This window comes from Cylas formicarius, unplaced genomic scaffold (assembly GCF_029955315.1).
Source record: "Cylas formicarius isolate icCylForm1 unplaced genomic scaffold, icCylForm1.1 PGA_scaffold_12__32_contigs__length_19106922, whole genome shotgun sequence".
Classification (NCBI taxonomy): domain Eukaryota; kingdom Metazoa; phylum Arthropoda; class Insecta; order Coleoptera; family Brentidae; genus Cylas; species Cylas formicarius.
Window position 1 is genome coordinate 7,571,554 of NW_026844225.1, and position 15,967 is coordinate 7,587,520.

At 29.7% G+C, this 15,967-nt stretch overlaps 1 protein-coding gene across 2 annotated transcripts in view; it reads left to right on the forward strand.

Annotated features, from left to right (window-relative positions):
• LOC132708807 (PDZ domain-containing protein 4) overlaps positions 1–15,967 on the forward strand; it is a 221,205-nt gene that overhangs the window by 166,561 nt on the left and 38,677 nt on the right. For both annotated transcript variants that reach the window (XM_060681394.1, XM_060681395.1), the window contains exon 2: positions 14,669–14,893. In XM_060681394.1, coding sequence (XP_060537377.1) covers positions 14,669–14,893 — 225 coding nt within the window. The remainder of the gene's footprint in view (positions 1–14,668; positions 14,894–15,967) is intronic.

Here is a 15,967-nt window from a genome sequence, read left to right on the forward strand (position 1 = left end):
GCTAACCAGCACAATGCATAATTCGTAATTAATATGTTTACTCATATTCCGGGCGCAATTTGCAGTCGTTCGTACCTGATATCAAAGCGAACTTTTCAAAGCAACTTAAATTTGCATTCGCCGCCGTTTCTTGGGCGAATTAAAACAAAATATAGCGACGCCCGCCACACCTACTGCGTAATTGGATCTTTTAGACGCAAACTCTTAAAATAAAGTATTTGAAAGGACGGGCCAGACTGACTGACACCTAATTGGTCTTCTTCTTTTTGATATCTAAAAAAAATTTCGTTCCCATCTACCGGGGCGAAATCGAAAATAGCAATTCACCTGCTTTTCATTTGCAGGAAAAAGTTTTGATATTGATATTATATTGATATAATTATACAGGGTGGCTCAAAAAAGCGTTACGAATAAAACATATATATATTTTTTTAATGGAACAGTCTATGAAAAATTACAATAGATATACGAGGTGTGTTCAAAAAGTAAGATGACTTTTGTAATTGGACGATGTACCTACATCCGATCTTTCATTTTTTTTGTTATATTGATATGTTATTCATTAATCATATTTACAGTTTCGTAATCGCAAAATTATTACAACGCACTTAATAAAAATTATAATATATATGGTGTGTTATTTAAGAAAATCTTGATTTTTCAATTTAAAATCATCCAAATATATTGGTTTATATTGAACACCCATTAGCATCTAATTTAAATTCGGTTGCATATATCTCTTACGTCATCTTCGCTATCCGAATTTTTCCAAGTGGAAAACTAGTATTTTTTTAGAAAAATGAAAATAATGGAAAAGCTGTTTAAGTATGGGGTTGGGTAATAAACAAGCTAAAGAATATCAAAACAAAATTTAAAAATGGGGTGTATGGTTAAAATAAAATTGTTGGTCCTTTGTATTTACTGCTTTCTCATAACTTTTGAAACCAATGTACAATAAAATAGCCAAATAATGTGACGAACTTAAAATTTGTTCCAATTAGGCGATTTAAGTGCTGATATATTTCAACAGAAATGAGAAAAGATAAAAAATGGAAATATAAACAAAATGAAAATCAGTTTAGAAATAATTTTGAGCATCCCGAGCAAGACTTTATAAGAAGATTCGGCATCAAACATAAAGAACGTTTCTTGTTATAATAAGACCAAAAATAAAGTGCATTTATTGCTTTGACGTTTTTTAGAATTTTACAGTACCTTAACCGTAGACCTTCGCAGGACCGAGGTAAAACCCATCAAAACAGATGTTTATTCTGCATTAATTATGATGCTCATAAAGTGCATAGTGTTTGAACTCTAGAAGAACTGCATAAAAAAGTACTGACAGACTTAAACATTAGTTATGCCAAAGAGTAGTTGCATACTTTTTTGAAAAAAATGGAACTAAACAATTAATAAACGTCAAGTGCTAATGAAATCTCAAAGAATTTCGCAATGGAGGGTTATTCCTAGGACGGTCCTGGAATGGTTACGGGTAACGGTCTGCTCGGCATGGTGCGATTTTAGAGTAATATACAGTAGGCTAAGTTAATCACGGGGTCTGTTATAAAAGCACTATATTTCTGTTACAAGTATAAAAGATAGCTGTTCCATGCAGCTCTAACCTGCCATCTTGTTATTTCTTGTTGCTGTCAGAATTTTATACGTTTTTTTAGGAGTTCTTAGGAGCAACAGTAATTGATGTTGACCTTGTTTCGGAAGTCTTTTTTCAAATTGAGAAATTAGCTTGTCGACATGAAATATAATGGCCACACTTCGTCTATCCGGTTGGTTGAGTTTTTCCGTCCTCTGTTGGGGCTTCTAATTGCATAGGAATACATTAAACTATCACACGCTTACGGGGGAGCTTTTATTTATTCTTCCGGGCATTTTGCTAAAGTACAACATTAAGAGTCTTCTTAGTTCACCGTCAGAATTAATTAATAGGGTGAGAGGCTCGGATAAAACGGAAGCCATTGTACCTGCTAAGGGTTCGATAACTACACCCCCGCTTTTTTCTATCAATAATTTCAGTTTAAGGACATTTGTGGGGTGTTGTAGTGTTGCTTTATGCAGATACTAAGTGCACTTTAAGTAAGGGGAAGGAAAGTATTTAATCCTAGGATTACAGTTTTTATGCATATTTAAAGTGATTTTTAAAAATGAAGATCGTCCAAGAAATTGTTACTTTTAAACCGTTCCATATGAAATTTTTTTTTAAGATTTTATTTGGTAATGGACAGTTACCACTTTCTGTCATTCCTTTGGTGTTTGTGGCTTTTCATAATTTATGCTTTTAAATTTTGTTTACAAAATAAACCGAATTCAAAAATTGTGATGGTTGGTAGCATTAGAAAATGCCAAGATGACACTAAACGTAACTAGGTCAACACTTAGATTTCTATATTTTTCTTCTTCTTGTTTCTTCTATGCTTTTATATTTCTGACAAATATTATTATGTAAATAATATTTTAAAATTTGGAAGTACGGGGGGGGGGGGCAAGATTCCTGTATAAGTATCATTTGAAAAAAATGTTTATTGCAAAGAATCTCGAATTTCTGCTTCTATTTTAATCGTCTATTTTGATTGGCTCATGCAATTCGCTAATAAGCTGATTGGTGTGACGATAAACCGTTAGTTTATAGTTGTTAATTGTTAAATTGGTTGTCAGTTACATTTCTTTGTATGCAAATGCTACAGATGGCTGTTTATCACAATGTTTCCAATTTCTAATTGTCCTTCAGTTTTGCATGATTCGTTTACTTTTTCCCATTTTAAAATATGCCATGACTTAAAGATAAGAATGCATATCCGGATGTTAAAGAAACCAATTTGAAATGCAAATCATCGATGCTCTTTTGTTAAGTACCAAGTACATTTAACGATTTTTCCATTTTTAGAGAGGAAAAATTTGCAAGCACGTTGATTTTATTATGCTAAACACCGCGGCCGCAGAATGTAATTAATGAGACACCTGGCGGCGCTTGTAAACTTTTTATTCGCCTCTTAAAAATTATTTCAAAAGTGCCCTCCTTTGCATCGAAATATTTTGAATAAGTTTTTATCGCGGATACGGCGTCTTCTCATAACATCGCGCAGATCTGATTAAAGTAGGTTGTTATGTTTTTTTTTAAATCATGTTTTGCGAGAAGCAATACGACGAAAACGCTCCCTCATGGTTGCTTGTGTCTAACTTTTTGGCCAACAACAAAACCACAACCATGCCTCAGCCACCATATTCACCGAATATGACCCCTTGCGACTTTTTCCCGTTCCCAAAACTCAAGAAACCCATGAGCCTCTAACACCAAGTCTAGTTCTAGCAAGGAAATTAATGACTAAATAATCCTAGAAGTTTCCAATTTCCAAATTTCCAAATGGAAATATCTATATACTGAAGCTTAAAAGATGTTATTTGAAAAAACAAAAATATGAGATTGAATTTAAAAGTACGTATAAGTATGAGTGGGGAACACAGTAAAGACAGAGAAAATTATCCCGAACAACAAGGGATTGAATACCAGAAGTCACCAGACCATCAAGATGCAGGGATAGCTGGAAGTCCACATCACAAATACAATTGAAGCTTTAGAAAAAAAGAAGAATAGAGCGCATAATAATATAAGAAGGATAATTAGATTTCTTAGGCCCTCTATATTTTCCGCAGCAGTAACGTTTAGTAGCGCCACAGGAAAAAATCTAGAGGGTTTAAATATATAGGATCGTGCTGGCCAAAAGTGAAGTCCACCTCTTCCAATCCAATGTACATGTATTCAAAAAAAATTGTCGGTTGTTTAATTATAAGTTTTTTGGTCCGGGGGTCCAAATATTGGCAAAAAAAAATCGAGTTTTTACCATAAAATGTTTTATATTTCGGTTATTTATAATTTTAAGAATTTGAAATTTATATATTATATACTTTGTTTTCTGTATTTAATGATACCAGAAGATTACACACGAGTTGTACGGTGTGTTGTCGGGAACGGTTTTTGTCGGAGATTACAATTTAAAAAAATATATATTAATTATTATTTACAATTAAATTTTGGGAGCTGGGAAGGACTTTATTTATAATTTCTATGGATAGACCTCATTGACCTTCATCTTCAGTAAAAATTTCAATCATTTCGAAGAAACGTAGTTATTTTAAAAAAATGAAAACGAGAATTTTTGTTCATGATATCCACGAAAATTATAAATTGAGAATATTAACTAATGATGGAGGGAGCTCGAAACTAAAATTTTTGTAGAAAAACATGATAGACATGAAAACAATAAATCGAAAATACTAACCGAAAATGGGGTAGCTGGGGGGAACATTGTAGTATCTGCGGATATACCTCATTGATGTCCATCTTCGATAAATATATGTTGAGAAATAACCTTAAAAATCTCATTTTAAATGGAGAAAGCGGCTTCAAAATCAATGATCAATTTTGAACGTTTTATATTTTATTTATTTATAATTTTGAAAAATTGAAATTTATATATTAACTAAAAAGTATCCAACGATACCAAAAAGTTTCACACAAGTTATACCGTTTGTTGGGAATGGTTTTTGTGTTAGGCTACAAATTTTTAAAAAATAACTAAATACAATGAAATGGAGGGTGCTAGGGGAACTTTGTGGTATCTTTGACCTTCATCTTTTATAAAAATTTCAACATTCTCGGAGCAACGTAAGTAATTTTAAAAATTACAAAACTTTTTAAATGCAGAGTATATGTGAAAATTGGTTATATCGATAAATCGTCAATAATTTATCGATATTTTCAAAAAATAATATCGGAAAACCCCCACATGCAAAATTTTACCCTTTTTTGGGAAATAACGTCGAAATCGCACTTTGGGCTAAAAAATCAGCTCAGAAATCGATGGTTAATTTTGAAAGTTTAATATCTCGGTTATTTATAATTTTCAGGAGTTGAAATTTATACGTTATGTAAATTGTACATTCTAAGAATGTTTACAACTTTTGTATTTACCATATTCTACTATAACTTTCGAAACCAGTGAGATAATGAACTTTACTCTATAGTTGTTTCACTCTGTACATCCACGCTCTACCACTAGTTTGGAAATATAAACTCGTTCGAGATTGGTTGTGAGAACCTAGTGTCGCAGATGCCTTTCCATTTTTAGCCCAAAAAAAAAGCTTCGGTTTCCGTCGAGACAGCCATTTATTCGTGAATCATTTTATTGTTGCTATTCGTTTCACGTTTTCAGCACTTCAGCGGAAAATTTAGTCGGACCGTACGGCGAACCCGATACGCGTATTATTCATTGAAATTAAAAATAGTGCGGTACCACCGTTGCCCGTAAAATACGGTACTGTCAAACGTCTCTGTGGACCGACTTAATGATGGCAATGCATTATCTTCTCGTTAAGTTTATACAGAGATCAGCACGTGCGCTACCAAATAAAACCAAACCAACTTTGTGAGAAATAAAACCATGCTTTCGACGTGATTTATAGCGAAATTTATGACCCCGCAAGGATTTATGGGGTAATAAGATAAATGTAAAAACCCGTGTACTATTGCAAGGAAATATTAATTTCGCAAAAATACGCCGTTATGAATTGCCCTGTGCGTTGCGTATGTGTGTGTGTGTATATCGCCTTTCGGGAATCTTTATTTAGAGTGTATTATTTTCGTGTTACCGCCTAAGTTTTATGCCCCTTTTAGTTTCATTGCGCGGAACACAAAAATTCATGCGTTCCTATGAAGAGAGATCTAGGTGGTCTGTGCTATCTTTGACATTTGACAAACGTCATCCTTATAAGTTACTGATTAGACTTCCCCGTCAAAAGTTATTCGGAAATAGTATATTATGCAACAAGTGCATACGTGCAACGTGTTGTATACTATATTTTTTCTACGAACGTTTGTTTTTGGTTAAATTTTCGCAAAACAACACAAATACATTCACTGACATGACCGTCAGAATTGACAAACGTCAAAATTCAAAGCGTGGGAAATATCTCCCAAAACATCCGATCACTCCCAAATCCGTGCGGTAAAATCCCGGAAATGTCCGAAATGAGATTCGTGGGAAACGAAACTGGCGTGGTAAAGTGACGCTTCCCGCACGCTAGATCGATGGGTAATTAGGTATTTTACAGACGGGAGTTTTAAAAAGGTTAGTTTTGCAATAATAGTAGTATCTTCTGTAGCTTTTCTTAATACTTAAATTTGTCATTTAGATTTCCGTTTTTCTTAACAGTTCCAATGATGATTTCAGCACTGATCTAAGTTTACATTTTGTTATTGAGCGATTTGTGGCAGATATTTTAGACTAATTACTTATAAAATTTAAAATATTTAGTGGGTAGTATTGTATGTAGGTCAATAGGTTAAACTGAATTTGAGCATGTGACTATGTCGCCTTAAAACAAAAATCTCAAAGTTTCTTTTAACGAAATTAAATGCTTCGTTGGAGTATTTCAATTTTTTTACACAAAAATGTAGGTAATTCGAATGAAATATTGGTCGCTTCATCTTAAAATTTTAGATTTGTATGTAACAACTTGAATTGAGCATACTCCGATTCGTTTTAAAAATATAAAGTACGTCTATTTAAATGAGCATAATTTGATTTTTGCTAGTTTTAAATTAGATATATACTTAAAAATGTATATAGTTGCTTTAAGTCAAGCATTATGCTTGTTCTGTTTGGTCTTGTCGCTGAGGGTGGTAATTTTATCATAAAAATATTTCAAAAGTAATTTTTTTTAGACCATTTCACCATATGAAAACTTTATTCTGGGAGAAAATATATTCAAAAAATATATATAGCTTTTTGACTTATCGTTTTCAGAGATATGTTAATAATTATGACAAAAATGAATTTCTATGTGAAAAATACCACATTTTATTAAGAAGGTAAGCCGAAGCAGATATTTACATTATTTGCATTAATTTTATCTATCCAAAACTTATATTTTAATTATAATATGCAGAGAATTTCTGTGGTCCAGAGTATCGATTTAATCTAACATCTAGATAGTTACTTTAAAACTACTTCTGGATGAAGAAAAAAATTCTAATCTAATTTAGTGTTTAGTGTTTGGTTGTCTTCTTCTCCTTATAGTATATTTTACAAAAAAAGGGATCGAAGTTTAACCCGTTTATATTAACAAATGATACAAAATACCTATAAAGAACTACACTTAATCTAAACAAAATTATGGCACATATTCTTTTCTAACCTAATATTAAAAGTATAAACAAAAGCAAGTACTTCAACTCTGTGTCATGACATTTTCACACTTCGTCATGCCGCCATGCAATTCAAGGATATCATAATTTTCAGACATTTTCAAAATAATTATATTATTTCTCCTTCTAAAATTATAAATCAAAATTTCAAGGAGACAACACTTTGCAAATAAAGAGATAACGCAAGCTTAGAAGTAGAATTTGTAATTTAGGAATAAAAATTTATAACAACTTAAAAGAAGACTATTTCCTACATTGAAAAATATATTTTGGAAATATCGTATTCATTTTTCAAGCATATGGAAATTCTTAATTTAAAATGGAAGATCATTAGCCCTGCAGATTTGTTCGTATTATACAAATAAATCTCTATTTCATCTAAATTAATATTATTTCATTCAAATAAATACGCAAGAACAATAAAACAATATATTGTCAGATCCAAAGTCGGACCAAACTATAGTTTATTCAGGTTACACGAAGTAACGATCCGCTACCTTAAAAGATGAGCCACCAACTACAATGCTACAAACTAAAATGCCCTTCAACAACTGTATAAATTACATATTTTATTATTTTGAAAAATGTTAGTTTCAGCTCATTAATAGTGAATTATTGATTAAGCTTTCAAATGGTATTTTTATAAATTGCACTTAACATTCAATAAAGTTGAAATTGGAATATCAAATGAACAGATTCCATACGGATTTAGAAACTATAAAATACCAAAACTTTTAGCAAAAATGTTTATGAACTAACCAACTAATTTATTTATATTAAATGATGAATGAAATGAATGATGAATGAAAAAAGTAAATGTGTTTTCATTAAAATAACAGGAATTATTTAAATGAAAATATTTAAATCAAAGTATTAATTACAATTATTTGATATATTACATTAACTAGTTAGTTATTTTATAGAGTCAAACAAATTATATATTGTTAAGAAACAAACAATTCTTTGAAACCAATTAACATGTATTTTACTTATACAATAATTTTCAAATTCAAAAATTCAAATTCACTTTGTTCAAAATTTCAAATAAATATTTGTTTGGCCAATATCATACAATTTTTTTTGTAAATATAGACCAAATATTAATAATTATCAGAATTTTTACTAAAAATATGCTCTATTCTATAAAGAAAGTTATGTAATTAAAGTTAGAAAGATCGACGTTCTCGATGAAACACCCTGTATGTGATACGAGGTATGAGAAAACAAACACATTGTACTCGTAATTTCTTTTATTTATTTAAAGTAAATGGGCTTTCGAAATCTGAAGAGAAAGAGACAAAAAATTGTTTTGCATATTTATGAATTTATTTTTTTATTTATATCTTTAATAATTAATTTAATTATTTTTCATTTTAATACTGAAATTGAAAGTACTCAGTATTTTTTGAAAAGAGGTTTGAAAATGTAATAATTTTTATATATTTTCGATGCATTAAATTTTAATTTATTAATTATTTTTAAAAATCAGTCAAATCCATGAAGCCTGTGAAATCCTGTGAATTGGAATTTAATTCCTGACAAATTCGGTATACATTTTTAATGCTTTAAAATTTTTTGGCAAATTTAAGTCCATCTTTGTAAAGTGTAAAAAAATATTTAAATTACAGTAAGACTTCTTCAGAACTTCTGGGGACGCTAATAAATAAAAAGAAGCCATAATTCGGAAACTGTGTCCTCCCATGAGGGCAACAACCAAAGCATTTCATGAATTATCAAATAAGTTTTACGAATTTCACCGAGTTTTAAAAATATGTAATAATTAAAAAATTACTAAAAATTAAAAATATATTAAAAATGAGCTATTTTAAAACATCTTTGGAGTGGGTTTTTTTCAGTGTTGCAGTATTAAAATAAAAATAATTAAGTTAATTATTAAATAGATGTATGAACGAATAATTAAAACCATAAATTTTTGAAATGGGCATGAAAATTTTACTTTTAAAATAATTTTCAAAATTCTGGCTCTTCATTTATTTTCTTTTTCTTCAGATTTATGAAACTTAGAAATTAAATAAATAAAATAAAACTTTTTTAGTACATTGGGTATGCCTCTTATATACATCGACCTAATATAGCCAAAAACGGGTTCTCTCTCCTATAACTTTATTAATAGAGTCACATCAAAAAACACTTTAGGAAAAGAAATTATAATAAATTTTACTCTAATAGGTCATCAGCTGCCAAAGACGTGGATAAATTAATTTATATATTCAAATATAACTTCGACTTTTTCGCATTGCATTGAACTGAACCAAAATGTCGGTCGAAAAATGTGCCGCTGGCGCCGAATGCCAGTCCGACTTTAATCGAAATTTTCAAACTTTTGCAATTAACATTCACAAGTTGCTTAAAATGTCTTATTTCGCACATAAAAAAAAAACATAATTTTCCAGTCGATGTCTTCTTTATAATTTGTTTCCAAGTCGTAAAGGAACTTTGAGTCGCTTACTTTGTTAACGATTTACCAACGCGGTGGGTGTTATTGTAGAATTGAACCTGTACCGTCGATATACAGAACGTCCCCAAATCTCTTTCGTAATATTTTAACCCATATAACGTATAAGTGAGAAAAGCAATGATACAAGTGCAAACCCGAGCATATCTGCTGCCTGTTTCCATGTTTATTAGAAAACCAAAAATTGAAAAATTGAAAAGCTCAGAATCTGGATCAGATTTGTGTGCTCTGCCCTCTATCGCATATTCCAAGCTTCCTTAACATTTAAAATTCCATTTTGCTCTATGAATTATTTAAATAACAAAACTAACATATAATTCATGAATAACATAAAAAACGAACCAAAATAATCAAATTTTTGCTGTACTCGCAATTTTGGACATATTAATCTAATTATTTTTCTACTAACTAAAGCTTCTCTGTTAAAATTTACCAAACATTTTTTATTTTTTAAATAAAAATTCTCTTAAAAAAAACAAATTTCTGACCTATAAATTTGTTTAATTAAAATTTAAAATACAAGTTTTAGGTTTTTCACCTTAAAATAATGAATACTCCCTATAAAAATCTTAAACTCATGTTCATTCAAAAAAAAATGCTGTATTGATTTCCTATCTAAAATAACTTCTATCCCTATCTATATTTTATTATCCTATAATAAATTTATATATTTTCATTTAAAGTAGGTTTTTTTAATATGTGTTAATATATATAGTATATTAATAATTAATTAATTAATATTAAGAAAATAATTTATAATTAAATAAATATATTAATATATATACTGTGTAAAATAAATAATGATCTTTACTGATCTATTTTGCTAGTACATATCTATTTCGTCTATATCAAATAGAAATCTATCAACTAATCAGAACTGGAAGATAAGTAACTAATATGGTTATAATACTCTCAATTGTTTTTATGCCTGTCTTCTTTGATTGTAAATATATATTAATATATTTTTTTAATTAATATAATATATTAAAAAGATTTTAAATGAAATTAATTTTTATTTAGGTGCGTCCTTGTTATTATTTTTTTCAAATTTCGCCTGGTTTCACTGAAAAATAGGATAAAATTTCTATTCTAAACTATCGAAATCCAAAAAATTACGTCTTTAAAGGCTGTCTTCCAAAATTTTGCATTTTTGAAAAAAACTACTTGATTGACAAAATTAAACAGCGTATTAAAAAGTGTATTTTTTTATCAATTAAATTTGCAAATTCAATTTCAATATATCATCTTCATATCAAAACATTTTTAAAAACTTATCCATAAAACTTGACCATTATTAAAACGTCCTGTATATTTTATGCATCTGAACAGCGCGCTTTTGAAGGAAAATTAATAAAGGATCTTTATTTGGGAGTATCGTTTAGGTGTATCGACAATGAAAAATCAGTTTTAATGGAAAGGCGTTCATTTCTCAGAAGTTTACACAGACGAATTCAATACAAAGCATATAATAAACGAATTCAATAAACCATATAAGTTCCACAGACGGCAATTTTCGCAGGAGTTGAGCTGAATAGCCATTTGTTTTGTAGCGACGACAAAGATATTTTATTTTATCGACACCTCTTTGATACATGGTGAATGTTCGTTTGTATCTTTTTCTTTATTTGCGAAAGAGTATTTTAAAATAGTTCTCCTCTGCTTTTAATGAATACAAAATGCAGCGAAAGTTCCAAGGAAAGTCTTTTTACCAATTAAAAACAATAATTTAATACCTACTAGGTTTTAAATCTTTCATAATTTGGCCCCTAATTTTCTTCTTCCCAAGGATAAAAAAGTAACAAGTTCCAACGACTGTACTTGTTAATTACTAGAAACTGATTTCAGCGGATTTGGCCGAATATTCGCTCTAGCACCTCACTTTTGTCCTTGCCATCTATTTCTGTTAACAATAAACAAAACGCCGAAAAGTGGGAAAAATCGTTTCTCTGTTTTAATAACAAATAATAATACATTTATTTGTATTAACATTAACATTAATTAACATTTTAGGAAATATCAGCCCTAATCAATTATTCTCAACAATAATTTCAAATTTTACACCGAAATTCCCTTTTTGATCTCTGATATCTAATTGTTTTTTGAATATTTTGCAGGAATTTGTAATTCTTTGGTTTCGATATTCATTTGTTTAAGTTAAACGGTCCAGGAATGGTTCCTGAAATTTTTTTTATGTAATTATATAGAATTGTATTTTTATAGGTTATTTTTGGACTACTTTAAAGAAATCCAACTATTTTAATTGAGATCCAAGATTAATGGCAAATGCCATTTTCCTTTTGATAAATTTATTTACAGTTTTTCCCTGACATTTTGTAGCACATTGGCTTGACGTTACGTCATATATTTTTCCTATGCTCTGGATTGAAGACTCAAATTTATCTGAAATTTCCCGGCAATACCCTAAAATTTCCCAAACACCAAATTTGTGTTTTTAGTTTTATTCATATATGATACTCGTTTGAATTACCGGATACATTAAAATATCCCAATTACAGATGAAGAGAAAGAAAAAGATCATTAATAGAGAATTATAAAAGAAAAACACACAAAATTTTTAGTAGAATCATTTTCTTATTTTCTTTGTTTTGCGATATAATTTAGTTGCTTTTTAAAACCTACAAATTGCATTTATTTGTAGTTATTTTGTAATCATTATTATAATAAGATTTACTGGACACATCTGTTTGATGCTGAAAAATGTTAATGCATTAAATTAATGTGTTAATATCCATTCTACAAATATTTTGGTCTATTAACAAGGTTGATCCAGTTAAAGTGTGTGGATTTATAAAAAACTAAGCTGAATGCTTTGATCACTATTCACAAAAATTTGAGAAAGAGAATTTTCTTTCAAATAAATCGATTATAGGAAATAATATGATACTTGACATAAACAGCTTAAACCATGATTCTGCACCAGGTGAAAGCAATAAAGAACAGCAACCATATTATTCTCGTACCGCTTTTATATCTAGTAAATTTAATCTTTAAAACCAGAAAATATACAGAATGTTTTAAAAAACCAATTATCACGCCAATCCATAAATCTGGAGATAAAAATAACACGAACTTGTCAAAAATAATTAAAAAATGTATTAAATTACACTTAATATCTTCACCAGTTTATTTTGATAGAGTCAGGAGTACATAATACCCAGAGTTTGATGACATGGCTGATTTTGCTTTCATTGATAGTGCAGTATCATCCGAATATGCTATTAAGGTATCTTGCAAAACCAATAAATCATTTATATATAATTGTACTGAGGTGGCTTTTACTTATATATATATATATATATATATATATATATATATATATATATATATATATATATATATATATATATATATATATATATATATATATATATATATATATATATATATATATATATATATATATATATATATATATATATATATATATATATATATATATATATATTCTCACGTATTGATTCACGGATGGAAAAATATGATGACACTATATTCCGGGATATCATCCGTTCGCTCGTTGAACTCCGACTGGAATCCTGCATCCGACTGGAATCCTGCAAATCCTGCATCCGACTGGAATCCTGCAGACGTTTCGCCAAAATCTCACTTGGCATCTTCAATGCTCGCGCTCCGAAAACACTTCGAACACTTCGAACACAGTGTTCGAAGTGTTTTCGGAGCGCGAGCATTGAAGATGCCAAGTGAGATTTTGGCGAAACGTCTGCAGGATTCCAGTCGGATGCAGGATTTGCAGGATTCCAGTCGGATGCAGGATTCCAGTCGGAGTTCAACGAGCGAACGGATGATATCCCGGAATATAGTGTCATCATATATATATATATATATATATATATATATATATATATATATATATATATATATATATATATATATATATATATATATATATATATATATATATATATATATATATATATATATATATATATATATATATATATATATATTTTGACATGAAAATTGTTTCGACAACACCGTGTCTTTATCAAATGTTGATGTTGATAAAGACACGGTGTTGTCTAAACAATTGTCATGTCAAAATATATAATTTCGTGAAAATCTGAATTTTTAGTTCTTATTTATTTTGATTTATATATAAGATGAACAATATTGATCCAAGCATTGAGCCCTGAGGTACCCCAACATTTGTTTTAACTTGCTTATTCCCATATTCTGCAATTTGGACACTAGTATAACGTGATTAACTGTATCAAAAGCTTTTGTGTAGTCTAAAAATATCACAACTGTTGGTAGGCTAAGACGTAAGTTTTCATAGATAAATTTACCAAGTAAAGTTATAGCATCATCTGTGCCTTTCTTCTTGATGAAGCCAAATTGGCTTAAAAATAATAATTTGTGTTTATTTAGGAAGTTGAATAACCTGACGAAAATATTTTTTTCAAAAACGTTAACAAGATTTGTTGTGGAACAAATGTATTGGGACTTGCTTATACTCTGGATCGCAGTTGTCTATCTTCATGCCTGTCAAGTTTTTTCGTATTGTAGATATTGATCCTTTTTAACCAAATCATCTTGATTGTTTTTCCAGGCTTCATATAATTTGTTTTTATTCTTAACTGGCTTTTAGGGCGAATTTTAAGTGCCAGCTTATAGATATTTTGAATTTTCATTATTTAAATTTCTAACCCTTCGTCATTATAAGGTGTTTGCCAATTTTCAGAGACACATAAATTCCATAATTTGTGCTCATTTATTTCAGATATTTCTTGGAGTTTGCAGTTTATTATTATTCCCATGACTTTACTGTTAGTTTCCCTCATGAAAATATTATCGATGCAGATATTATTATTGGGAAATGTTGGGTTATTGGAAATTAAATTAAAAAAAAAATTAAGTCGTTAATAGTAATAATAATAATAATAATAATACGTCTAATTTACGCTTAATCCGAATAATTTTTTTTATTATTTCAGGTTAATGGTACGGATGTAAGTAGTTTTCCTCACGAAGATGCTGTCAGGGCATTCCTGACAGCACACGAGCCGATTGTGGTTGAAGTGAAGCGCAGGATTTCTGATTCTCCGTCTCCTAATAGAAGTGCGAAATATGTATCAAGCTCCTGTCAAACCGATATCTGCGGCGTCCAGTGGATAGAAGAAAATTCTTTAGATTGCTTGCCTCACGATATCGACTTAGAGGTATGTAATACCGCGGCAATTACTTATTCTTTGATTTTATATTGTACGATTTTTCTAAAGCAATGTTCTGATAATCTGAAGAACCGTCTTTTAAGAATCCATCTTTATTTCCGACATATACAACTCTTTTGTCTTTTTCTGTTGGCACTTTATTACCCCTCAAACTGTCCTCCATGAAAACTTAACCAGCACTAGTAAGTCATAACTTGAGTGTAATTAGCGAGTTTAGCTTTGATTATACTGAAACCCACTGAGCAATATATTCAGTTTTGTTGAAATCTGTTTGGTAGATATTCAATTTTAACAATTTTGGGATCTTATCATATTATCCTTTTAGATAATTTTGAATTCTCATCTATTTTTAAAATGAATTAATATAAATTAACGTTTTTGTTTTCTTCATTTTGACACGAAGAGAAAAAACTAAAAACAAAATTCTTCCCACGTCTGTAAAAGCGGTATTTAAAAATTCCTCTAATTTACATATTTTTTGTTACGATCAATAGATTATGCATTTCTTCTTCTTCTTCTTCTTCGAGAGAAAATCCTTTTTTGTGTAGCACTGTTGAAAAATACCTTTGCATTAAATGATTTGATTTGATTTGATTTGATGTGAGATGTTTTTATCTAATGGTAGTTAATTTAGGAACAACTTGCTTCCAGCAACTTTTATCATCACCTGAGACAACTAGCGCATAACTAATTATATTATGCAAGCTTGATGAAATCCACGTTAATAAATATTTAATAAATGTGGGCGCCTTACTCTCGATCTCACCATAAGTTGGTATTTTAGAGTACAGGAAGTGTGGAGAGTCAATAAGAGACAATAAGTCAGGGGCCGTATTATTTGGACCACAAAAACGGGTAGACTATGTCAGAAATCATCTAGAGTTAACAATGATATAGAGTTTAAAACTGAAGTGGATACTAACATACGATTAGCAAATGCATCCCAAACATAAATTATCTCTGTGAGTCAATAATTATCTCCAGGTTATCATATGCTGATTTAGTTTATGGTCCAGTTTTGGTTAGTTAGAAAGCCCAGATGTTTTTACAATATTAGCAAAT